Source organism: Larus michahellis, chromosome 9, assembly GCF_964199755.1.
Source record: "Larus michahellis chromosome 9, bLarMic1.1, whole genome shotgun sequence".
NCBI classification, from domain to species: domain Eukaryota; kingdom Metazoa; phylum Chordata; class Aves; order Charadriiformes; family Laridae; genus Larus; species Larus michahellis.
The window spans coordinates 50,054,850-50,081,690 of record NC_133904.1 but is presented as its reverse complement, the minus strand read 5'-3'; the positions used below and the strand labels follow the sequence as shown (position 1 = coordinate 50,081,690).

Below are 26,841 nucleotides of genomic sequence, written 5' to 3'. Positions count from 1 at the left end.
TTCCACCTTGACCTCATGCAGTCAGTGACAACACCCTATAGGTGCTCACATTTCCTTTCCGTGCACTATTCTGAAGAACCCGGAGTATGAGTAAGCGCCAGCAGCGCTGGCTCTCCCTGGCCAAGCTCATGTTACTTCCTCAGAATCCCCATGAGCCACCTAACCGCCTCTGGCACCCTTTCCCCTGCAACCTTGCTAAGGACCACCTCCTCCCACACTGGGTCACCAGATCTTACATGACCCAAGGGGTGCCACAGCCCCCGTCCTCCTTCTTACCACCCCCGACAATTGCCCCAGGCCCTCCTTGCCTGCGGCTGCCAGCAGCTGCGTTCACTTGCGAAATAAACCAAGTCCTAATTGGTAACACAAGAGTCTCTTGTGGGAAGTGCAAATGGCAGCAGAGGTGGAGGCGGAGTAAGGAAGGAGCAGGCATAGCAGCTTGCTACAGTTCCAGGTGGGAAGAAGAACCCAAATCCAGCAGGCAGCAATGACCATGACTGCTGGAACACAGGATACAGGCTTGCTTCTCCTTGGCCACAGACAGAGCCAAGATGGGGTTTCCACAGAGATAATTAGCGTTGATTATGTTCTCCATCTCGCTTCCAAGCTCTGGCTCTCCAAAGGCACAACAAAGTGTGAGTCAAAGGAGGCCAAAGGCCTTGGCCGTGTCTTTTCATAGCTGAACTTCTGATAGGAAGCAAAGCAGACTGCGGGGGGGTTCATAACTGAAGACGGGCTCTACACAGCAGCTGTTGGATCCTCCGAGGTTGCCTTGTCTGTGGTGCTGCGGGTTTTGGTGACTTTTTGAACTTCTGGGCATGCTTTGCTCAGAACAGTACAATTCATTCCACCTGTTGAGGAAGTGAGTCCCAACAGAGCTCGGGCGGAATGGTGAGAGTCACACAGGAGGGTGCAGGCATGTGAACGACAAACACTAGAGACTGGTTATTTTTTACTGCTACTCTGCATGAAACTATTTTTAAAATGTGCATTGATAACAAATGCAAATTCACGGAGTTTTGACCTCAGTGCCTCCAGGAAGATGCCTTTTCCTGTCTCGTGAGATTATACGACAGGTGACATAAAATAGTCAAGCAGTGAAAAAACAAGAAGAAGGAAGGAGATGGGTATGGGCAGAGCAGAATCGAAACCAGACAGCACGACCTCTGGACAAGCGTCAGCCCCAGCGAGCTGAACTGACCAAATCTTGCTTTCCTGAGAAAGGAGGCACTGCGGAGGGGTTGGAGACTTGGTGGCGCACACACATGTGCTGTCACCCTCCAGGGGTTGGTCTCTTCATCACAGAAAGTGCCTGTCCATGGAGAGCCGGATGGTCGTGCCCTGGTGTTCCTTTCACCAAGCTCCGGCACCTCTCCTGGAACAGAGATGTGATGCCCTTCGCCACCACCGGTGTTTAGTGCAACTTTCTTCCTTGAGCAGACATTCAGTTTCGCAGCAACACTTTGCACCAGTGTTTCTTTTAATAAACGAATGGCTTTCTGTCCCCTTGCCCAAGGCTTCCTCCCCCGTCCCTGCCTCTACACCTCCGTCCCTCTCCCACTTGGTTGCACACACAAGTGGGCTGCTCGGCTCTGCCAGGCCTGGTGCCCCATCCTTTAGAGCTCAGCTCACACCTGAGCAAACGCTAGGATGAGAAGAGGGGGCAAAATGAAGGACTCCATCCACAGAAGAGATTTAGGCACAAATATGACGTGGTGTACATCCTTTACCCCTAGCTCTGTCAGAAACCAAAGGCCCGGTCTTTCCATTGCTGGTTCCCATTTGGAAATGAGCCTTCAGCAATATATAGCATCTGTAATGGAAAACACGGCAAGAGGCATTGAATATTAGCAATAATCCTAATGAATGGATCCTGTGTTTAGAGAGCTTGAATAAAGGAATTGAAAGCTCCCGTTGTTGATCTAAGGGAGGTGTGTTTGTTTGTTTCCCTCTAACCTTGCAGAAACGCTGGCAGGGAGGGTCCAAACCTGGGGAGTTTTGCTTTCAGTTCCCGGGAAGAATTGTGGGTATGTGACCACGCAGACGTTGCTCCAGCTCCCGACCTTCTTGTGCTGAGTTTACGGGACACAGAGACCTGTAATGTTTGTGCAGTCTCGACATGGTGCTGCTCACTCACGTAGGGGTTGGTGACTAAGCCATTTTCCAGGTTAACTTGTCGCGATAACTGTTCAGAGTCGAGTGATGAATTCAGTCTTATATTGGGCTAAAGTGGCAGAATGGAAACCTGATCATGACTCGCAGAATCATAGAATGGTTTGGGTGGGAAGGGACATTAAAGATCATCTCATTCCACCCCCTGCCCTGGGCAGGGACACCTCCCACCAGCCCAGGTTGCTCCAAGCCCCGTCCAACCTGGCCTTGAACCCCTCCAGGGATGGGGCAGCCACAGCTTCTCTGGGCAACCTGGGCCAGGGGCTCACCACCCTCAGTGTAAAAACTTTCATCCTTATATCTAGTCTAAATCTCCCCTCTTCCAGTGTAAACCCCTTCCCGCTCGTCCCATGGCTCCCCTCCCTGCTCCAGAGTCCCTCCCCAGCTTTCCTGGAGCCCCTTTAGGGACTGGCAGGGGCTGGAAGGTCTCCGCGGAGCCTTCTCTTCTCCAGGCTGAACCCCCCCAGCTCTCTCAGCCTGTCCCCACAGGGTTCTGACATACAGACCAAAATCACGGAGGGTCTCTGGAGATCCGACGGTCAGTGCTAATGCATTGGGCAGAATCTCATCACACGTGCTCAGAATTTAGAGCTCTTGCTATTGGGAAGATGATTAAATTAAACCCTCTTGGAGGCAGACATGGGTGACCACCTTGGAAAATCTGGATTTTTCTTCGGCGTTTGTCAAGGATATCTGCTGGGCATGAGCTCCCAAGCCAGACACATCTTCAATTGGTTTTACAGTTCCTGTATTCCTGTGGTCTTGCACACGCAATTGGGCATTTCTGACCCACACCACCGGAGGTTATGGGACAGGTTTGTTTGTCAAGAGGACAAGCCTGATAAATCTCAGCTAAACCAGCAAAAAATTAATATTCTTGCAGAATACTGTAATTCACAGCATTTTAACAAAAGGGCTTTGTCATGGTAATAATTTGATGGGGATTTACCCAAATATGTTTTGTAAAGGAAACATTCCACTCTATTTAGCAGCCCTAAGGAATCTAGTTTATTTCCTGGTTTCAAGCAGAGAGGTGCATCTTTTTTTCCCAGCACAAACTGGGGGGAAATGAAAATGATTGTGCAGTTTATTGTGTTAAACAAAAACATCCTTTGTCTTCTTATCATGCCACCTGCTGCTGGAGAGCAGGTACAGTGCAATCACCTGTCTCCCGTAATTTCTTACGAGACAGCAGAGCAGTTATGAGGAAGTGGGTGCCAAGGTAAGGAGCCCAGACTATGGTAAGTGTTTTTCTGCGATACCATTTGTTTGCTTTCTTATTCGGTAAGCCATAAAAACTCAATTAATACACAAAACAGTCCCTATCATTACTTACCTGGCTGTCGCCCTGCCCGTAAATACAGTCGGTGTGTTGATTTCATTGTGCTCTGCCGTAGGTAATTCTTTGCACGAGCACGTTGTCAAAGGAAATAGCTTTTATGGTTCTCCCCGAAACAAAGCCGTCCTCTGAAGCCAAGAGGTTCCTGTAATTTTCTTGTCTTGCTCCATTTATAACTTAAATTGTAGATTTTTTTCCATAGCTCTGAACTTGTTAAAAAGTTTCTATTTTAACCCCCGATTTTCCAATCACCACAATGATCTCTAAGCACTTTCCTGGAGGGCTGAGACATCCCACCCTGATTTACCTGCCAGGCAGCAGCAGTGCTACCAACGTGCTCACTGTGCCATGTCCCAGCAGCCCACGGCCCCCATGGGGAACTTCTCCAGCCGGGCCAAAACTTGCCTTGATTTACCAAAGCCTGGGAAGTTTGGTGTGTGCTCTGACCACGGCAGGTGGGGAGCTCCACATCCTTCCCTGGAGCTGGAATGTCCTGGGCCACCGACACGGAGATGCTCTCACACAGACCCACATCACAGAGGTGACAATCAAGAAGAGACCTCCTGCTTTTTCGTTGCTGTTGTTCCAGCAGCTTATGGCCAATATTAAAAAAAACCCTCATTCGCTTGGAAAGGTCTCGTAGTTTTTCAAGTATTAAAACATGAGAGAAGTCCCGTGTTGTGGGACTTCACCACATGCTTAAAGCTGAGCCTCTGCTGGATGGTGGTGGACCTCAGCTGGCACTTAAATGCATTTATTGAATAAGTGCTTTATTGTACTGGGGCTTGCAGGAGGTTAACAGCTCTTTGCACGACACTAATAACCCGGTGTTAGCGGTGGCCTCCTCTCCTTGTGTGCCTCGTATAGTTCCCTAGTTCATTTATCTGTGCGTTTGAGCTGCGTGTTCTGTGTCAGCGCCTGCAGCTGGGATGCAGATACACCAGGAGCACAAGAACTACAGGTAACTCGGGCACAACGAAGCAGCAGGAATTTATTCCACTGACTTATTGACGACTCTGTTCTGTGCCTTTTTGGGTCCGGGCCAGAGAGGACGGTGGTATTTCAAAACTCCCCCAGAAAACCCCACAGTAATCTTCCATTTTCCCCGTCTCCTGTGGTTTCCTCCTCCCCTGGTCCACCTCGCCCTGGCCATGGGATGCTGCTGGCTTTCTCCTTATGCCGGATAGAGCGGAGCAGGCTGCTCTGTCCCGGGAGGTGCACCGCATCCTGGAGAGGACACGGGGCCGTGGTTGAGCCCACGGTGAGAAGGGAGATGCCTGGCCCAAAAATCGGGGGTTACTCTGCCCTGGGGTGAAGGGGTGGCACAGAAATCCTGCTCCCTGCCCGAGTCCAAGCCTGAGGGCAGCGAGGCAGAGCCCTCCGGGCACGCTTTTCATCTCAGAAAGCCCCGAGCAACCTCTGGAGCTGGGGATGAGGAGGAGATGTTTGCTCTGCTCTGGCCCCTGTGGTGCCCGGCCGGCACGAGGGAGGAGGGACGGCACTTTGCCGAGGTTACGGAGACGTGCTGCACGCTGACGGCGGGAGCAGGGAGCCGAGCTTGACCTCCGGGGAGGAACGGGGGCTCCCCACACACGGACTGGCCATACAGGTGCCGCCCTGGCCGGTGCCTCGGGCAGGCAGAATACGCGCTTGTGCGCGAGAGAAGGGCCCAGTGTGTGCGGAGGCTTGTTTAGCTGCTGTAGGGTATGTGCAGGGAGGAGAGCATGACTTAACGCCACTTACAGATGCTGGCACAGGCTGGGAAACCACAGGAGGCTGGGAATACCCGGCTGTGCCCCAGCGGAGAGCGAGGTGACAGCCCGGGAGAGGAGGGTGCGGGTGGGTTTGCCGGGTCAGAGGGCTGCGGGGTGAAGGGGAGCCTGTGTCGGGACCCGAGGAGCAGCTGCCAAGGGGCTTTTAATGGGGAGTTCGGGGAGCTGCTTGCATGAAACAACATCCGCCACCCGGAGCCAGAGTAAATGCTGCTATTTATGGCGACTTCTGAGTGCAAGCTAAATAGCAGGCTGCACCTCGCGGAGGAGCAGATGGACAACAAGCCCAGCGCCAAAGCAAGCTGGGCACGGTTAAAACTGGAGTTACTGTTTACACGTTAGTAATGAAGCGTGGGAGGAATCCAGTCCCAAAATCTCCCCGGTTTGGCTGCTCAGGTCCCAGAGCAGCGTCGGGCGAGCGGGGAGGGAGGGAGCTCCTGCCCGGAGGTGCAGAGGGGGGATGTGGCTTGAGGGAGACGTCCATGAGGAAGACAGAAAGGTGCTCCAAAACAACGAGGAGGAAGAAGAGAAGGGAAGGGGGGTGGTGGGAGGTGGTGCTCTGGCCGTGCCGAGGGAGCAGTCTGCCTGCCCAGAGCAGGAGGGAGGAGAAGGAACAACTGTAGGGAACTGGCAGAGACCTGCCACTTGGACACTGCCTCCAGTACAGGAAAAAACATTACAGAAACCCTCCAAATCTGCAATGCACATCTCAGTGTTTTGAAGCCAGACTCTTGTCTTTGGGCCCTAACTCATTGTTTCCTTGGTTGAGCTTTGTCTTTATTAAGCGTGAATTTCCCTCGTCCCCGACTCCCCCCGGCTCTTATTCGCTTTGTGGGAGAGGAAAGTTCTGTTCTCTGCTCTTGGCAGAAAACTCCCTGCCCTCCACGCCGCGTAACTCAGGTCCATGTGCTCGGGGACCAGCGCGGGGACGGCTCCTGAGGCGGAGCGGCCAGGGGCCACCCGACCCTCCCAGCTCCCGGCTTGGCCACGGACCCACGTCACGCAGGGAATGGCTGTGAAGATGCCAGAGAAGGACAGGGGATGAGTTACTTGCTGTAAGCCCTCTGTCAGGATTGTGCCTTCCAATATTTATTCCTTCCTCTAGTGTTTAGCCATGGAGCCTTGCAATTTTTGGAGGACGAATAGCTCGGTGGAAACCAAATGAAACTCAAAGCCTTTTCCTTACGTTCCAAAATGAGGATTTATTTAGTGGATTTTAGCAGTTTAAAGTACACAGATCTGAGTGTTGTGGAAGGGGATATACAAGCGGGCACGACGTTCACAGTTCAAGGCATTTAGGAAACACGGGCGCTCTGGGAATTCCTGCAATAAAGCATCAGCTCCTGATCCTGCTGGCACTCCGTGGGCAGGTCTCCCAGCGGTTTCAGGCACTTACTGGAGATAAACAATAAATAGCCGCAGAAAGCTCCCAGGAGAGACGCTGGGTGGGGAAGTGCTGCTGTTTCCCAAGGAGGTAAGTGCTTGATTAGAGAAGGTATGGCTTTCACCAGGCCATCTGCTCCAGTGAGGCATGGGACGCCTCATGTCCTTTAGTGAGACCAGACACTGGCTTTTTGTCAGGGAAAGTTTCCTTTGGTTTCAGACAGCTCTGTTCTTCACGCTTTCAAATATCTGCATCACCTTGACGGCTGGTATGCAGCCTTCTCTCACGATGGTGATGCCACCTTCCCAAAGGAAGAATGAGAAAGTTAGGGTAGTCCCCAAAGGGTGAAAGAAAGGGACGGGGATATAAAAGAAAGTCCTGGATCAGTAAAGCCATTCAAATGCTCAGGACAAATAATAAAGTTGTGTAGCAAGAGGACCAGAAACTTTGTCATAAAGCAAAAACACCCACCAACACTGACCCCACTCTTTGTTCAAGAGTTTAGTTTTCCACTAGAGAATCCTACTCAAATGACAACCCAGATCCAGCCTCAGCTTGTGCTGTTACGTCATTGTGGATGAGCTCCTGTAACACCTTCATTCTGGTGGTCTACAAGGAGAATACACCCTTCCTTTCAGAAGCATCCACCCTCCCACTTGAAGCATTTTTGCTCTTATAAGGCAGATCTTGCTTGCACAACCGTGTTTCTCCTCACTGCCTTGTTCTCTGTCAACACAGAGGTCCTCCAAGGACATCTTTTGTTTGTTTCTCTTCATCAACATGTTTGCAAATGTCCAGGCACTCAAGAACAGTTACTCTTGGAGCACACTGTGCTGCCAGATTGATACTATTGAAAGGAATGGAAATATCCCAGGAAAATGCAATTGCTGACATAGAAAGGGTGGTTCTTACACTCACTTTCATCAATCTTCGTGCAGTTGACCACAGTTGATGCCACCACCTCATCAGATTCTCCATCACAGAGAACACCCTCCAGCTTATGGCCAAGACGTCTGTAGGGGAAAAAAACCACAACAAAACCACACAGTACTTCATATTACATTGTGCCGAAGTTCCCCTCAACGCAGGGCATCAAGTCGTGATCTATACACCACTCAAACGCGCTGGCCACCCGCCTGACGGGTGTTTTGCACCGCGATAGAAATGCCAGTGAAGGGGTTACTCACGAGATGACCATGTCGTGGTGTGTGCTGTCAACCTCTCCGCTGGGATTCGCAGAGGTGATTGCCAAGGGCCCCGTCATGTCGATGAGGTGCACCAGGACAGTCAGGTCAGGCACTCGGATCATGATACTGTCTTGAGTTCCCACTCTGCTGTAGCCTGCTCCAACCCCTTGGAAGACAGACAGAGGACGTTGGCATAGGCAAGACTGGCACAATACCTGGCATGGCATCAGAGGGAGATCTCCTGCTTTCTTTGCAAGTGACTCTGCTCCACGCCCCAAACAAAATTGCAAGTCTCTTTGTATAGTTTCAGAGAAGTTTCTTGATCAAAAATCCACAAGAGCAGCTGTAAGATTTTGGGACTAACTGCAAAAGGAAAAGATTAATGGCTGAACATCAGCATAGCTGCCTTCACGGACATAGGATCTACTGATATCACAGAGTCTAACTGTGATCATTGCCTGCCCTCCCACCCTCTGTCACATACCTCTGCCTGTCAAGCATCCGTAACTCCTACGGTTTCTTCAGTCTTTAATGTTTTCATTGATTCCCAGGAGCCAGGTTTGAGCGTGAGTCATACTGCTGCTCACAGTGTTTTCACTGTGTCCATATGGTAGGAAGGAAGAGGCAAGGAGAAGGGATGCCCATAGGAACCCTGTCCCCCCTGGGGACCTCTCATCTGTCTTTGATGCTCCACCCAGGAGTTGCTCATTCCTAACTAACATCTACGGGCTTGAAAGAGGTGACTCTCCCAGGCTGATGAACCTCCCTTCCTTCGAGTCTGAGTTAAAGAAGTCATGGTGCTGGCTCACACAGCTAATGAGTCATTCCAGCTCATTAACACCCTCTGCTAAACATTTAACAAGGCATGTAAGAGTTCTAGAGATGATTTCTCAGGCTAGAATGAACAGAATCTCTCCCCATTGACATCCAAAAGGGCGTGTGGATTGCAGACCTGCTGTGTTGAAAACATGAAAGAGAGAGAGAAGGGCTGTCCTGTTCATCTCACCTAACTTCTTCAGCCACTCTCCTTTCTGGATAATGCAGCCAATGCCACCAGGGTAAACATTTTCCATGAATTCCCAAAGCAGTGGGCTGATGGGCGGAGAAGCTGCTCGCAACTGGTCCAGGTTTGAAATAAAGATGCAGATGGGCTTCTCCTGAGGCCTGTCCTGCAAAAACCAGGAAGAGAGGGAGGTGAAAAAATAGATGAAGGGAGAAAGTTTGTGCTGAGAAGATCGAAGCCCACTGGAATCCTAGTTTGTGTGCTTCCAGAAGCGACCAGAAGCTCCAAGCAGGCAAAAAGCCATCTCTGCACAAAATGCTGAGCGCAGCAGGGGGCTGCACGCTGTGACTGATGCCGCAGCTCAGATCTGCATGTGCAACGTGAAGGAGAGAGAGAACAGTGGTCTGCCCTTGGGATCCTGGTGGGATACATCCAAATTCCCTGCTTTATACACACCCAACGGAGGAACGGCGATGCTCTGCTCGTTATCGCTGCTTTTAACATCTTACACCTCACGGGCCTGATTTTCTTCTAGCTTATTCTGGTATAAATCAAGGTCAAACCCACCAATTCACAGCAAGATAGGGGAAGGAGACCCCAACCCCCTGGAAACCAACACCTTCACAACCACTTCTTCAGTTCTTCGGTGCCTTGCAATAAGCTTGCTGTAAAACGAACAGTGACAGGGAGGGAAAATAAAAAGAGCTCACAAAGCGGTGTCATTTCAGTCCTCAACTGACATCAGTTTCAGCGGGGCCAAATGACTAAGGAACTGGGCATGTATTTACATTCTGTTTATGTGATCTCATCGACAGGGAAGGTTAGCGTTGGCACCAAAGCAGGACAGAAAAGACTGCCTTTGTTGCTGATGTTCACACTAAGTGCCAGCTGAGATAGTCTGTTATGCTTATTTCTCCAGGCTAGCCAGGAAATTGCCTCATGGAGAAGAGACGGGACCAGGCTGCAAAAGTTGTATTGAAGGTGCAAACTTTGGGTCTGATTCCAGCACTGAATGTCTCCAAAAGTCTGGGGAAATTTAGAGCTGGGATTCTGATTCAGCACTTCGCAAGACAGAGAGGGCAAATACAGGTTTGGACCCGCTTGTGACCAGCGTCGGGGCTGTTCCAGGTTGGGTTCATGCTTGGCCCCTCCAGTGAAGCAAGATGGAGCTGGTCTAATTCCCAGTACCCAACACCCGGCGCAGGGGGTGCTTTACCCCAGGTTGCTCAGCTCAGAAAATGGTCCATGGTGTTTTGGTGTGGCTGCTCATAAACTCTACCCAAGTTGCCTTAGGACAAGTCGAAACAAGGGGCTCCCATTTCTGCTTCTCTAGGACGCAAGCAGGATCCAAGTAACAAGACGACCGCCTTGTATTCACACCTTGATTCTGTAGACCTTCTCGATGGCTTCAGGGTGTTTGCAGGAGGCTGCCAAAGCATACACAGTGTCTGTCGGGACCCCGCATACCGCCCCTGTGTTCAGCAAGTCAGCAATGGTCCTCAAGCCACTCGTACAGTGGGACTTGGGGCAGACGCAGGGCGGAGGGTCTTCGGTGTCCTTCTTAGAGCTCTCAACCTGGCAATAAACAGGAGGCAACAAATCTATGACATTGGGAACAAGCAAACAAATGGAACACAGGGTAGGATTCAGTCCGCCCAAATGCAGGCATCTCACTGTGCCCTGCTCCCTTGTAGTCAAAGGGCAGAGGCAGCACTTCTAGGGATGCTTCACCTAAAATGGGCGAGATGGTTTTGTCCCAGTAATAAAGAAAGCCAAAGAGACTAGCTCAGGTGCAGACATCTGAACTGGTGATGCCTAAAATTACAGGAGATGAATCCCACCCAGCACAGGGATTGCTTCCTGAAGAAATAACCGCTCTCCAAAATGACCCAAGGAAACTACAAGGGAATCTTAAAGCCAGAGGAACTTGAGTGAGATCAAGTTTCAAGTACATTGTCATGAGTCTCCATGGTTAGAAATGCTGATTTAATGAAAATGTTTCTCTGCAGCAGGTATTAGAGCTGTCAGACTAACCAGGTGGAACCACCTTGGTCAGACATACAAGATGGTAGAAAAAGTTTAAAGTTAACAGATAGAGAAGGGAGCTCTTTCTGTTTCTGTCCACTTTAGGAAACTTTTAACTCCGTATTTCCCTGCCCGCAGTGTGATGGCCTTTAAAACTTCAGCCTGTCAACAGTTCTTGGATTGGAGATGGCTAATTCCACAGGACCATGGGACTGGGATTTCAAATGGCACTAAGGGACTCAAAGGAAGGAGATTCAATGAAAATTTGAACTCCCGTAGGGAAGCCCAAAGACCCCAGAATATCCCTCCTGACCAGGGAATCTACACCATCATACAAACAATCTCTTACTGTGAACAGAGGGGGTCCCATCATCATGAGATCCTTCCCAAACATGCAGTTTGCAAGTGATGCTGTTGCTCCATAGAAGCAGATGATGCTGAAGATGATTAGCACCACAACTGGAAAAAAAAACACCAGAGAGAGTCAAAGGCAGGAAGGGCGATGACAAAGTTTTATTTTCTTCTATGTCTCATGACTTCCCAGCATTGCAAACTTACTTTTGCCTTTCCTGTCATGCAGCATTTGCAGTCCAGCATATTTGTGGGTCTAAAAATTCAGGGCATTTCCAGGCTTTCCTACCTGTGCATCTTTTGCCATATGCGCTTTTTCTTTTTTCCTGGTGGAAAAGCTTCTACAAACATCTCGCTAAGACACTCTATGTAGTTACAAATAAAATTCTCACTTACTGCAAAGCCAAAGCTTAGACAGAACTACAGCCATTCACACCAGTGCCACCTTTAGTTCATCCTGAGTCTTAGCTGACTGACCAACTACTAGAAAGTAGGAGTGTGCAGAACCTCAGAAGGTTGCTTTGATTCAGCTGTATCAGCCACCCGTAAATGTATATTAGAAAGCTCAAGGACCCTGTGATGGTATGAGGAAAGGTTTCCTCTTCCAGTCGAGGAGCTGAAAGGCTCAGCGTCTGTAGCTCGCACACACACACGTCTTCTAGAGAAAGATGACACACTCTTCTGCTTGCCGTTTACATATTGAGCTTGTGCAGAACTTTGCTCCCCAACCAGGCACCCACTCACTGCACCCTGTGGGTGGAGGTTTGAGGACCAAGTTCACCTACAACTCACTTTCAAATGGCAAAGGGAGGCTCTCCAACGTAAAGAGCAGAAAACAGATGGTCAAGAGCTCCATTGCAAGGGTCATGCAGAGAAGCACCACGTTAAAAGAGGAAGCTGTGAAAAGAAATAGAAACAAGAGGGATTCACATCAGAGAACGGCCAAAAAAGTCTATATGAAACAGCAGAAGAGTTCCTGAATCAGCTTGATCTTATTTGATTAAACTGAGCACTCCTTGATCTGACTTCCCTGTTCATGGAGGAACAGAGAGGTACAGCTATGGTTTGTTCAGCCCTCAGCTTTCAAGACACAAGCTGCCAAAACCTTAACCTGCCAGAACACTGTGCTCACATGGAAAACACTTCTCGGGCAGCCAAGAAGATTCTGATTTACAGCAGCTGGGCTGGAGGGTGACCGTGGAGATATGCCAGTGGCCCAGTCCGTCTAACACTTTCACCTTATTTGAACCTTTTATTTTCTTTGAAATGTTCTTCCGTTCCCTTATGACTGTTTCTTCTAAGCCCAACTCAGCTTCTGTTACTGGCTGTGGGCAAAACATTTCAGTTCTTGCTTAATCGGAGTGGCAGAGCGAGCTGATACTCCCTCACTCCTGCGCCTCCACCACAGAGTGACCACAAATGCGATTAATGATCTGACCCCAAATACCCGTCAGCAAACAATCACGTATGGTACTGAGACTTACCTAAAATAATTAAAAAAGCATTGAGCACCAAGAAGGCAATAGAACCAGCGGTGAATCCTTCGCTGTTCCCCGCACCGATGTCCACCAAGTGGCCTGAAATAGGACCAGCAGATTCAGTTGTGAGCAAACCAGTAAGTGTGGTGTAACAGAAGAATGCATACCTGCAGCTGGAATCACTGCCATCCAAACTAGTTGATGGTGGCTACTATAAAGCAAATCTACCACACTGAAACCTGTTGCTTCTGCAATGCAAAGCATTTGAGGTATTAACTGAAGAGCTGGTGAGGGTTATCCAAAAAAGGTGATGATTTTACCTCCAGCTTGTAATAAACAGGGTCTGGCTGAAAACATTAATAGCTTCTTGCCGTTCCTCTTAAGCAATAGCTCTTTCCCCACAAGTGCGCATTTTAATAGGACCTGGCGTGAAAGCTGTATGAGCGTGCTGCCCATGTGGAGCTACCTAAGGCTTTTTAAAGCCCAGGCTCATCGTTCTGAGATCTTCTTTCGTGGCTACGATGAACTAAGATGAATTTCTCCAGGCTTCTGAAGGATAAAGTCAGAACCTGGAGTCTTCCACAGCCAAAAAGCATCTCCTGAACTGTTGTTCTGAGATAACAGCCCAGAGACAGTCTGAGTGCCATCTCACAATAGTTTAGCAGGGAAACCTTGACCTCTGTTGGAGTCGAAGACACAACTTGGACTCCTGTAGCTGTGAGAGTACCAAGTGACTGCAGCAATGGCAATCAATTATGTGAGTACAAGCTGGGATGTTTGGCCATTATCTTTTTGCAAGGAGGAATATTGGTAAACCTGGTGTCACTGAATCTCCTGGCAGTAGGAATTAGGTTAAAGAATGCAACTTGAGGTTTCCTAAAAAAATCCTTTTTTTTTTTTTTTATTTTTCGAATAAGCAAAATAGTAATCCTGACGTTGCATTACCTGCAAACCGAAGCCAGGTCCATGCTCCCCAGAAGGCGGCATAGCAGAATGGAAGAACGGAACCAAACCTTCTCCCTCCTTGAACCTGGATCCTGCAGACGTACAGCTGCACTATGGCTCCTGGGATGAGCACAGAGGGTATGGAGAGCTGCTGCCTGCTGGGGTCACTGAGACCACCCTGGATGGCGGAGACTGCAGCCAGGCCATTGCAGATGTAGAACAAGGCATCTGGCACTTCAGCACGGGTGCCGCTGGGGAAATTCTTGGATCTTGTGAAGAAGACTTTGGCAGCCATCAGTGTGGTTTGAAGAGCTGAGCTGGACATAGCCTGGACACCAACTGGAATCAAAACCTTCTCCCCAATGGAGTTGATAAGGCTGGCAAAAGTGGCGTACATCGAGAGAGCAGTGCAAAGGCTGCAGGCAGCCCCAAGGAACAGGTAAGCACCTGGCGTTGGGATCTGATGGATGAAGGCGGTTGTGAGAATGATGAACGAGGCATTTTGCAGCATCTCCAGGATATCTTTGTGGGTTGACATCAGAAAGAGCATGCAGGCAGTGGCCAGGAAGAACCAGCCTCCAAACATTCCCAGCCTGCTTTCCTGAGCATTGGCCAGCCCAAGGAAGGTGGTGAGTGTAAACTCTTCCCAAGACATCACCAGCCAGTAGAGGCTGTGGACACCAAACTTGGTAGTGTAGTAGACATCACCTCTCAGATAACTGTAGAAGCTGGACAGCAGCTGGCAGCTGGAGATGATGGATATCCACGCTGCTCCAACACAGAAGTTCTTCATGTAGCCAAAGAAGTAAAAGGCAAATAAAAAGGGAGAGACAGTATCGCAGATGTTGCCTAGGGCCATTGGCTCAGCATACTTCGTATTCTTTTTCTTTTCTTCCCCAATGGCCTTGGAAGACCTCTTCTGTGCTGACCCCAGTAGCAAGACATTGAAGAGAGGATGCCCAAAGCCTGGAAGGACGTACCGTTGTGTGATGCCCTTGAATAAGAGAGCCACCGCTCCATACAACCCGCAGATGACAATGACAAGCTCAATGACACCTGACACTATCAGGGCCCACTGGCCAAACAATGCAACTGCTTCAAACACCAGGGCAAGCGCGATGGCCCCAAATATGAACGGCATGATGTAGTTCACTGTGGCTGAGCAGAAGGAGAGGATAAAGGAAATGGAAATGTAGGCCACCAGCCCAGCCACCGCACTTTGGCTGGCAGAGAGGTGGGCCATGCCAGTGGGCAGGAGGTAGCTGGCATTCCCTGGGAGCAGCGTTGTGTTCTGCAAGGAGGGGTAAGCGGCTGCAATGATGCGTGTAGCCCCGTAGCTACTCCACAGAGCAGAGAAGGTGAGAAAGGCTGCACCTCCGAGGTGGTCATACTTCCGGAAGGCAAGGAATCCTGCCAGGAGCTGGACAAAGCCTCCAATCAGGATGAGGTGGACACCTGAGAGACACATGAAGAGGTCAGGTAGGAAGCAAGCCACAAAGAGGCTTGAGTTGCATGAAGAAGTGCTACATCACCAAGCTCTGGGGGACACCCCACCGCAGGTCCTACAGCCTTCTTGTGACCAGCCCTATGGCCTCTGTCTTCCCCTCTCTTCCCACCTTTATGACAAATTTCTGTTCTGAGCCTCGGTGCGTGGCCACTGAGCCCCTTGGTATGCTCAGTATGGTGAACGGGTCCATGAGGGTTTGGTTCTACGAAAGTAGGGGACTGTCACATGAATGGTTTGGACCAACCAGATTCCCAGCAGCGTTGCTGGGGAAGGAGCAGCAGGCATCCTAGGGAGCACACAGACCTTCTGTACACTGGAGAAAGCCCACGTCTCCCCACCTGTCCCACCAATGCTGTCCATTGGCCCATGGGGATGACTCTTGAAGAGTCCAGGGCCACCGACCAGCATGCCCGGTGTCCCCCATGAGCAGCATCACCCACCTGCAAGGATGTCCTCTGCTTCCTGTGGCCTGAGGCCGGTGTGCGCCACGGCGAAGTTCTGCAGGCAGAGGAGGAAGGCGCTGACCACATTCGCGAGGAGCCCCAGCACCGCCGGCTCGCTGTAAAAGACGGCCGCGAACCCCGCCGTGCTCGCCATGGCCCTTCCAGACAAAACAAGAGTGTCGGCGGTCACCCCCACAACCTCACCGTCGTTGGCGTCTAGACCAGCACTGCTTTGGCTCGGGCGCTCGGCCAGCCTTCAGAACCGTGCCCCTGCTCCAAGGAGGGAGAAACTGGTGACAGGCTCAGGTGTTTCCATAGTGCCTCCCCGCTCGTGGCTCCAGACAAAGGCTCAATTCAAAGCAGAACTTTAGGTGCCTACTTTCCAGAGTCCTATCCAGAAAAAACACACACAACCTATTTAGGCTACGAGGATTTCTGGCAAAAACATGTTTAGGTGCCTCAAAGCGCTGCAGGTGGTGGTGATGGTTCCTGCCCCCTCTTCTCCAGGCTGCTGGAGATGGAGAGGAATGAATAGCCTAACACAAACGAACAAACATTCAGACGAAACCCACAAGGTATTTTTGAGCCATTCCAGGACATTTCTTATCCACTGTTACAGACAAACAGGCAGGCACGACGCACGCATACACAGTCTCCCTTCCAGACGGAATTTTCCAGCTCCATCCCTTTCTTGAAACCCTAATGACTAAATAGTCTATTTTCAAACCCTTCATATTTCTACCATTAACTCGTCTATTTGCAGGCAGCCCCCACATTTCCATTCCTCTGCACTCCTGGGTACCATGAGCTGGAGTTTGCTCTCTGGAGGTTTTTGTTAGGAAACAAAGATGAAAATAAAACAGCAATGTTCTTGTTATTTTGGTATTTTTGGAACATTTTATGACCTAAAGGAGCTGGAAAAGGAGACAGTGATGTATTCTGTTCTCAGCCATTCCAAAAAGCCTTTTGGAAAGAAAGGAAAGCATGCGGCACTACTATTGATATGGGAAGTGAGGAGGAGTGAAGGAGCAACCACTCAAAGAAATAGTTTTGTGAATATTAATGAACGTAAATCCCAGGGTCTGCTCTTAAACACTGGGTATTCCTGGGCAGACATACACGTTTTGCAAGCACCAATGGCCTCTTGACTCCTTTGCTACGCTACAAAACCCATGTTTTCCTTCTCTCCACTTGTTCTGAAGGATGTAATTTTCACAAAAATGAAGAACGAAGGATAAATTGCCTCCTAACAGCTCTGAACTGATTCAGCAACTCAAACTCTCGTGAAATGTGGAAAGGGTAAAAACTTTCAAGTGAACCTTGGGGGACAATTAATTCATTCAATTATTTGGTTGTGCTAAAAGTTAGATTTTTTGGTTAGGAAAGAGAGATGTGCCAAATCGGAGTTCGGCGGGAGGAACACTCTCTTTTAATGTCAAGCATCTGCATAAACTACTGACATGAAGGAGGCCCTAAGAAATGAGGCACTCTTAGGAAGAGCCGAGCAGCTACCTGTGGAGTCCATGACGTTGTCTTTTTTTTTTTTTTTTTTTAAGTGACTTTCAGATATAAATAAGCGGTTTGGTCTCAATGGTTACACTTGGAGGCGGGCCACAATGTTAAGTCCCTCCAGATGTTTCGCTCTGAAATAGCTCAGACAGTGGCTTTCTAGGCACGCTGCAACAAGCCCCTGTTCTGAGTCGCTCTCTGGGGGAGGAGGAGATGGGTTTTCTGGAGGACGATGGGCTGGCCGGGTGACTGCTTGGCTCGCAGAAGTGGTTTGCAATTTGCCAAGGCTCACTTTGTTGGCGGTTCCTGCCTAACCAGCCGTGGTAGCAGCTTTAGAGCCTGCGACATACAGCGTGGTTTGGTGAAGGGTGTAGAGACACAACTAGTAGGGCTGGTTCCCTCTGCTTGCTGCTCAATCCTTCACAGGACATCTGAGAAGGGGGGGAAAGAAATACCAGAATGCGCCGTTATCGGGCTACAGAGGTGTAAAAGGAAAGGATGTGAGAGGATTTAGATCAAGACGTGGAAAAGGAAAGGAGGAGGATGAAGGAGCTTCCCTTGGGAGGAGGAGGTTTTGGGGCTGGAAAGAGCTGCAGACCTGCTCTGCTCACACCCACCCACAGCATCCCCCCACGCACCACAAACACAGACTTGTGCTCCCTGTCCGAAGACCACTGCAGCATTCGTGCATTGCCTCCCCGCCCCTGTTTCATGCAACACAAGGACACATCCAATAATCCCCTCCCGTTGTTCTCGCAGGAGGAGCAGCGCTAGTAACGCCGTGGGCTGCACCAGGACCTGGAGAAATGAGGATCTGTGTGGAAACACTCAGAGGTGTTTTCTGTTCAAAGTGTGCCCAAGGCTTGCTTGTCCCTGGGACAAACCCCTCATTGCTCTGTCACTGGCCCTTTCGTGCAGCTGCTGCCTCTGGCTCTCTGTAAGGACCTGTTTCCCCACACGTACTACGGAAAATGGATAACGTGACGCCTCTGCTCCCCACTCCGTTCAACGCAGCCAGGAGGGATCTCCCACCAAGTCTCTCCCTCGCACTGAAGTCCCCCAGCTGGGCGTCCTCGGGAGGGGACTGACGCAGAGGAGCATTTTGGGTGGAGGTGGCACAGGCGACGCGGGGCAGCGGGGGCAGAGGAGCGAACGGGAGGTCCCTTTCTACCATGTGGGGTTAGCGGCTCTCTGTACACACCGGGTACCAGCCAGCACAGCCACTCACCAGGAAACCACAAGTATGGAGACCTCCTCATGGTTAGGAGGCATCCGGAGACCTGGGGCACTGCCAGACCCTTGAGAGCTGGCTCTACCAAACGGACAGGGCAGCCCGGGGTGATCCTTCCCTTGGACAAATCCCTGGTGCGGCGAGGGCAAAGCCAAAGCCATCCCCTCGCTCACCCAACCTCCTCCGCCTTCTTTCCTTTTCCTGCTTGCCCCTGACATTCTTCAGCCAGGGGTTTGCAGAAATGGCTGGGCAGGTCCTCCCCCTTCTCGCCCCAGCATGACCTCCCAGCCATGCCCACGTGGCCGGCGGGCCAGCTGGGCTACAGCCTCTGATCATCTTTTCCTTTACTTGCCGCCCGGCTCGCAACAGAATCATAGAATCCTCTAGGTAATAACTTGCCTTCAGCCCCTGAAGAAAAGGTCATTCCCCTCTGCGCCCCCTTTCCGCCTTGCTGTTGTACCTGGGCTCTGCAGACATCGCTGCGTGCGTCTACTCTGCACTGACGTCTGCTGCCCCTGCTGCTTTTCCTTGACTACTACTAATGGGAATATGCTGGTGCGTGGACATTGTCCCCACAGGAGGCTGGAGCAAGGCTCAGCACGCCCTGGGACACATGTATAAATACCAAAACGTTAAATTTTCAGACACTTACTCCCCAGTGGCATTTTGCGATTAGTTTTCCATCCCACCTTATTAACGATAACAAATGTTTATACAGCTCTGAGAAAAGCCTCGCAAGATAAAGATGTGAGGAGGAGAATGAAATGCAATTCTTTTTTGGATAAGCACACAGCAAGATTAACAGTGCACAACCACCCTGCACAGCTGGAATCGACATCACAGCCCTGACTCTCCTCTGGTGAAACTCAGCACGAAGTTGCCTGAGATGCATTGCAACGTCCACAGTGACCAAGGGGCTGCCTAGTATTTAGTAGGAAATCCAGGCTGGTTTTAAATGCAAGGTGTATCACACCCGCCTGTTATTCTGTACAAAATAACATGCGGCACGTTAAATGTCCCCAGGTTTGACCACTGGACAAAGCAAAGAGCCATGGCGTTCCCCCAGGGTCCAAACATTCATTCGGGAATGAAGGGTCCCGGCGTCTCCTGGAAGCTACAGAGTCCACCTCTGCACTAACATTTCAATGAACGGGCAGCACATGGCAGGCAACATCGCAGAGCTGAGCATCGAGAAGAAGGAGAGCTATGGAAAGATTCAGCCAAATGACAAAACACTGAATGTATTCAAGAAAAGCATCAAAGAAAAACACCAATGCCACGCTTCTCCCTCCAAGGCTTGGATTACCTGGGTTGGTGACACTTCAGCTCAATGGGAGGATGCTCTTGTCCCTCTCATTTCCTGGTAACGACCAGTTTTATAGTCCTCCTCTGTAGGAGGAGCCTGGGGCCAGTTGCTTCACACATTGGCACCTGTGGCATTTTGGAGACAGGAATTTCCTTGAACTTTGTCAGTTATTGTCCTAAATCCTTTTTTATTTCCTGAAACCTGGGGGGTTTCCCTTCTGTTCGGCAGAAAAAAAAACACCCCTCCTCATCTGTTCCCCCCACCCTCTCGGTCCCCAGAGGCTGATGTCATCACACTTGAAATTCAGTTGCAAAAAAACAAAAAGCAAATTGCCTTCCAGAAGCATATATAAACCCTGACACCAAAGCACCTTTCAGACAGACACCTCTCCCATCCCTCGAATAGAGCAGTGCAGAGCTGGGGACCCAGCAGTGGTGACAGCCGCCAGCATGGTCTTCTTCACCTTACAGGTAACTACTGCTGCGTGGACCAAACCTATCCATCCCTCATCTTCCCCTTTTCACTTTAAGGAGGTAAATGTCGTTTTCCAGGCGGCTCCTCGACTGGTCAAAATTGTCGCGACATTAGATGGGAACCTGTCCCAATACTGACAAAATCAGATGGTTTTCACAGACACTTTATTCGTAGCTACTAACCTGTTCCTTCCATGCCTGTTCCTTTTATGCATCCCAAACGTGTTTTGCGCGGTGCCATGGCCGGGGGGGGTTGTTGATGTTGGGATGTGCTGTGTGGTTTTTTTTTTCTCCTCGTGTCCACCCTGAGCTGGTCCCGCTCGCAGCCGTAAGAGGATTTCATGGTAGGTCTGAGAAGGCTGTGCAGCCCCTTCTACTGTACTGCTTTATTTCCCCGGCTATTCTTGGCATCCCTGCTGGACCGAGCTGTGGAAAATAGGGTTGTTTTTTTAACTCCTTTAAGTATGTAGTTAGTTTTATCCGCTCCTTTGATCTGTGAGCGTCTTACAATGCCATGTTAGAGGCACAACCAGTAAAACGGCTCTGAAAAAGTTCAAGCAGCTTCGGTGACAAATGCTCTTTCTCTGTCTTTACTCTAGAAATCCCAGAAATTCCTGGCGAGCTCCCGGCAAGTTCATAAAACTGCTGCTCACGGTTTGTATCTCTCTCTCTCGGCAGAACAGCATTCCCTATCCTTTTTTAAAGAGCATCCCAAAATAATCATGTCGTTATTGGTTAAAAAAAAAAAAAAAAAAGTGCTGGGCTAAGTGCTCTGAGATAAACCGCTGGAATTCTGGGCAAACAAAGTGTGCTTGTGGTGGTTATTGCCCTCGGTTGTAACAGGTGGCAAAAATGTTGCTAGTCCTGCGCTAAAAACACAAACTTCAACTCATTTAGAACCAGACTTTCCGAATTCTTACTCTTTGACCACAAACGGAGGATATTTACATCGTAACGGCCATGGGACCGCTCAGCTCCTGAACTCCTCCGCTGGTCCTTGCTCCTTTCTTCCGCCTGGTCTTGCCGTCGGCGTCGCTCCGAGTGAGTCAGGGCTCACCCTGCGGGTCTCCCGTCCCGCGCTGCGCGGCCACGGCTCCCCTGCTTGGGGCGAACCCGGTGGAGCGGCGCTGCGCAGCCCCTTGGGCTCTTGGAGGCTTGGCCGACAGCTTATTTCAAAATTATTAATTTTATTAATTGCTGTGTTATTAGTACCATGAGTGCAATGCTTTGCTGTGCAGCCACTTGGTCTCTTATAGGTTTGTCTAACATCTTATTTTAAAATTATTAATTTTATTAATTACGGCGTTACTAATACCATGAATGCAATGATTTTCTGTGCAGCCACTTGGTCTTTTATAGTTATAGGTTTGTCTAACATCTTGTTTTAAAACTATTAATTTTATTAATTATTGTGTTATTAGTACCATAAATTCAATGCTTTGCTGTGCAGCCACTTGGTCTCTTATAGGTTTGTCCAACAGCTTATTTTAAAATTAGTAATTTTATTAATTATTGTGTTATTAGTACCATGAATGCAATGCTTTGCTGTGCAGCCACTTGGTCTCTTATAGGTTTGCCTAAGAGCTTATTTTAAAATTATTAATTTTATTAATTATCGCGTTACTGATATCATACATGCAATGCATGTTACTTAATGAACAGTTGAGATCAAGAGAAATAACAACAATCACACAGATCTATTTGCTCTTGGACACAGTCCTTTTTTTTTTTTTTTTTAATTTAAGTCCTGCAGCACGGCTTGCCACACCAGGACAAAAACACTGGAGAAATGAAATGCTTTTAACGGGAGGGTTAAAAATATCGCTGCCGAGTGAAGCGCCAAAGAGGGTTTAATGACGGGAAGGAAGCAATCAGAGCGTTACGGGTGCCGTGTGATTCCAGCAGATTTTCCTCCAGCCTCCCCGCTCCGGTTTGACTCCACTCTTTCCTCCTCCGCGAGGGCGTTGGTGCCGTCGCTTGTGCTGGAGATGCCCTCCGAGAGCGCGGGGGGGACACAGGTTTCGGTCAGCAGGAGGTTTCCAAACTGCTGAGTGGTACAGGTTCCGATAGCGATAAATTTCAGCGAGCGGCTGCGAGGGGCGGATTTCATTTCAGTGAGTCACAGCAGCGATGACATTCTCAGCTGTGTTTACAAGCAGATTTTAGACTCCGAGGCTCTAGGTGAGTCCAAATGCATTTGCAACCAAGCTGTGAGTCAGTCGGCGTGACATTTAGGGATGAATACGCGCTAGTGAAATTAGGGAATGGTCATTTTTTCTCATTGGGACATTTTCTGTTTAAAAAATAAAGTGTCATACGTACCTGCTGATTTTGATGATATTTCCTGCAAGATGTTGAAGCAAAGCGTGTTTGTTTTCTTGCTTCACTCGTCTTGACTTTTTCATGCGGTTAGTTTCATTCGGGTGTTAATGCCATCTTTTAGCTGTGTGCATGTGTGCGTACCCCCCCCCGACATACATACATATGTATTTGCGGATTCACAACCACGCAAATGTTAGCTGTAATTAATTTTGTCGTTTTTCTGCTCTCATGTGCACTCTCAAAATGATATTATAAATTACTATGGGTCACAATAATTATAATTCTATGAATTATAAATTCATCAGAACAAAGCAATTTGTCACTGAAATGAAAAAGTACGATGGTCTCAAATTGGATATTTTTCACAGAATTTCAACACCCCAAAGATTTGGGAATGGCGACCTCCAAATCCAAAAGCGTAGTTTGTGCTGCCGGACGGGCTCTACCTCACAGGTCACAAATACAGGCACCGATTTTGCCCTGGGAAGCTCGATGTGTTGCTTCTTGTCTACCAGCAGAGGTGTTCCCAGCAACAGGAAAACCTTTCCTTCAAACACCCAGCTCAGGAGATCTTCTGGTTTAATCTCCTTCTGAAGCGTGGGCTGAATCCTCAGCTCGGCTGTGAAAGGACACACAAAGGCCTTTTTTTTAAGCACGAGCATCCTTTTGAGTGGGTGAGGCTTAAAAGCTTTGCTGGCTGAGTCAAGACACCTCAGTGCCTTGTAGGACCGAGCTTCTGGATAAGTCCAAGCTTTGGGTCTAGTCCTGCTTGCCAAAACATAATGGAAGCTATAGGAAGTTTTGTTTTCATGTGATTCACTCCCAACAGGGCACCACTGGTACGGCAGCAGGGCACGTGCTCTGCTTTTTGTGCAGAAAAAGGGACATAATTTGTATTGACCCCCCCAAAAGATGGTTGCTTGAACCCAGGGTGAGGGGATGTGGCTGATCCCTGAAATTGCTCCACTTGGACCTTCTGGAAGCCACCCCAGGAGGTGCGCAGAGCATTCCTTACAGCACGTGAAGGCAGTAGGAGCCAGGATGTGCTGTGGACCCTTGGAAAGCCATGGAGAGGGATGGGATTCACACCAGCCTGCGCGCCTTGGGCTCCCTGTGCTGGCGATGAGGGAGAAATGGCACATCCCCACGGAGAAGATGCCAGTCCCCTTGCCAGGGGCACCTCTCCACTCTCTACGGAGGGAGCCTGGAGCAACGGTGCTCCTCTCCTACACTCCACCAAGTGCCTGAAGCCACAGGAGGTGACTCTGGCCCCAGATGGCATTCCCAGGGGTTGGCTCCCAGCCTGGGACAGCGCAGGGAAGCTGTGCGTCACCTCCCAAATCTGTAGGGCTGTATGCAGCCATGGGACCCTAGGGACATGCTGGGCAGATCCTGCACATTCCACCTGCCTTTGCCCTTCAAGGAATTCAGTGAGACCAGAGGGTGAGGACCTGTGAGCTGTCAGCACATGGCCCACATGTGTCTTTACCCCCTCCCCTCTCTCTTGGTGCTGCAGTGGTGGCCAGGAGCGCTCCAGAGGAGACCGTGACCAGCAGCTTTGCCTCCTTCATCCATGCAGTTCGACCTGAGCACCTGTCCAAGACTGTCCGCCACAGAAGCAAGAGGATGATCCTCGACAGCATTGGGGTTGGCCTCGTGGGCAGCACGACCCACGTGTTCGATATCGCTCTGCAGTACTGCCGGGTAGGAACAGCCCCATAGCGCCATGTCATTATGTGGTCCCACCCTGACACCACCACCGTAACCAAGGCCTTATTTCATGGCTGATGTACGACTTTTGCCTTGCAGTAGAGGGGTGTTCTAGCATCACACAATCACTGCTTCATTCAAGGTCCTCACCTGAACTTCTCCCCCTTTCGCAGGAGCTGTACTCTTCGGTTGCCGTGAGCTCTGTCTATGGCAAGCCAGGCATAAAGCTCTCCCCCACGCTGGCTGCGTTCACCAATGGAGTTGCGGTAAGGAGAAGTTCCAGGAGAAGCTCTGCTTTGTGGTGCCTTCAAAGACACTAATTAGTGTTGCAGGAAGCAGACTGGTGACTGGGAGGGGTAGTGGGGGACAAGAAGCCATGGACTGCTCTGCAGTCTTCCGCACTGCTTTTAGAGGGACCAGACAGCCGCCATGGGGACCACCAGGTGACTGGGTGGACGTTGTTACAGACGTAGCCTCAGCAGAATCAGCAAGGACCCCTAGCTCCCTCGGCTCCCAGCCCCCTACACCAGCATGTCCTTATCTCCGTTTCTCTGGCAGACTCACTCCATGGACTTTGATGATACCTGGCATCCTGCTACTCACCCATCAGGGGCTGTTCTGCCAGCTCTCCTGGCAGCTTCCCAGATGCTACCTCCAGGCACCAAACCCAACGGCATGGATTTTCTGCTGGCATTTAATGTGGGCCTGGAAGTGCAAGGAAGGCTCATGCATTTCTCCACTGAGGCTCACAACATTCCCAAAAGGTAAACCTCCTTTTTTGCACTGAGTAGGAAGAGGGTTGGTGAGTCTGTTAACGGTCCTGCTCAGGGTTTCAATATGTTAGTTTAAGTCCAGCTGAACCCAGGATCAGGGTAAAGCCCTACTGAGAGCCGAGTGCCAGTTCTGCCAGAGCTGATGGGGCACCATTTGTTTCATATCCATTTGGTGACCTCCAGTGACCTTGCCTTAAAAACAGCCATTAAGAGGACTACCGCTGAGTCTGCAGTGTTGTCATGTAAAGTAACCGGGGCAAGAACACAGGACAAGCAGTGGCCCACAGCCATGCAGACGGCTTAATTGTGGGCACAGTCCCCGGTGCAATTTCTGCCTCTGCCAAGTGCCATTCACCAGGCAGTGCCGTGGCGTGGTCCAAGGGATAGCATGGACCAGGAACTGTTATCCCAGGGCATGTTGGATGAGGCCACTTTTATTTATCTGGGGGGAGGAATTTTGGCTGTATGGACACAAGCTGTGCCACCTACTCTCAGGCAAAATTAAAAATTGCTTTCTGGAGGTGCTGAGTTCACTCTGTTGTCTCCAATGAAGTTTCAAGTAAACGCTTAGTTTGCAGATGGCTAAAATTTGAGTTAGGTGAATCCCACCTGCACCAGAGCCCTGAGAGATTTCCACTGGCTGACGTGGCAGTTCATTCCCAGTCCCATAGGCAGGTCTGGTAGGTGAGGTGCTCGGGCGCTCCCTGTGCCAAGCAGGCAGGGGTGCTCATAACTGCAATTTCCCCTTTAGGTTCCACCCTCCCTCGGTGGTCGGTACCATGGGTAGTGCTGCAGCCACTGCAAAGCTGCTCTCTCTCAGCACGGCCCAGTGCGCACACGCTTTGGGCATTGCTGCATCGCTTGCCGGGGCACCCATGGCAAACGCAGCCACCCAAGCCAAGCCATTGCATATCGGAAATGCCACCCGCCTGGGCTTCGAAGCAGCGCTGCTGGCCGCCCGAGGGATGGAGGCTAACCCCTTGATTCTGGATGATATCGCTGGTTGCTCAGGATTCAGTGCTTTCTACAGTATCTATCAACCCAAACCACTGTCCACACCAAGTGACCATCATGAGTTCCTCTTGGAGAAGCAGGATATCGCTTTCAAGCGATTCCCAGCCCACCTGGGGATGCACTGGGTGGTGGATGCTGCCTTGTCTGTCCGGAACCTTTTCATCAACTACGCAGGGTCGTTCTCTCCCTCTTTGATCCGCACCATTGTGCTGAAGATCCCAGTGTCCAAGTACATCAATCGGCCTTTCCCCAGCTCTGAACACCAGGCTAGACACTCCTTCCAGTTCAATGCCTGTACTGCCCTGCTGGATGGTGAAGTGGGCCTCAGCTCCTTCACAGAGAGCAGCATCCACCGGCAGGAGCTAAGGGAGCTGCTGGACAAAGTGGTGGTGGAGCACCCTGAAGACAATGTGGCCAACTTTGACAAGATGTACGGAGAGGTGGCGCTGCTTCTGCACAGTGGGGATGTCCTGACAGGCAAATGTGACACTTTCTACGGGCACTGGAGGAAGCCTCTGAGCAAAGAATCGCTCCTGAAGAAGTTTCGATCCAACGCCTCTCATGTGCTTCCAGAAGAAAAAGTAGAAACCATCATCACTATGGTGGACAACCTGGAGAATCTGTCAGATAGTTCCCAGCTGGCCTGCAGCCTGTGAGGGAACAGCAAGCGTGTGGGGTTTTTTAATATAAGGGACTTGTCCTGGTGAAAATCTGATTCCTTTCTTCATTGGTGCTTTACTATTCATTTCCAAGGACAGGAATGTTCCCACCCTTGAAGTTAAAGTAGATGCTTTAAAAACAAGAGAGTCCACAAGGCAGGAGGTGTGTCTGTGTCAGTAATTAGTACACAGATTAAATTTCAACTCATAGTTGATGCTGTCTGAATAGCTGAAAGGC

The 26,841-nt window shown here is 50.1% G+C and overlaps 2 protein-coding genes across 2 annotated transcripts; one reads left to right on the top strand and one right to left on the bottom strand.

Annotated features, from left to right (window-relative positions):
* Positions 1 to 6,467: 6,467 nt before the first annotated feature.
* On the bottom strand, positions 6,468 to 9,361 carry LOC141749080 (threonylcarbamoyl-AMP synthase-like). Its single transcript, XM_074602154.1, has 5 exons — positions 9,314 to 9,361; positions 8,861 to 9,023; positions 7,855 to 8,020; positions 7,586 to 7,680; positions 6,468 to 6,968 (listed from the first exon to the last, which is right to left on the bottom strand). The coding sequence occupies exons 1-5, from the start codon at positions 9,359 to 9,361 to the stop codon at positions 6,883 to 6,885; spliced, it is 558 nt and encodes a 185-aa protein (XP_074458255.1). The 3' UTR covers positions 6,468 to 6,882.
* Positions 9,362 to 20,101: 10,740 nt separating this feature from the next.
* Positions 20,102 to 26,600, top strand: LOC141749079 (cis-aconitate decarboxylase-like). The gene is given in 10 exon segments (XM_074602153.1): positions 20,102 to 20,122; positions 20,725 to 20,779; positions 20,969 to 21,189; positions 22,028 to 22,092; positions 22,094 to 22,226; positions 22,228 to 22,306; positions 23,964 to 24,151; positions 24,331 to 24,423; positions 24,716 to 24,921; positions 25,682 to 26,600. Coding segments are annotated over 10 exon segments (1,980 nt in total).
* The last annotated feature ends 241 nt before the right edge of the window (positions 26,601 to 26,841 follow it).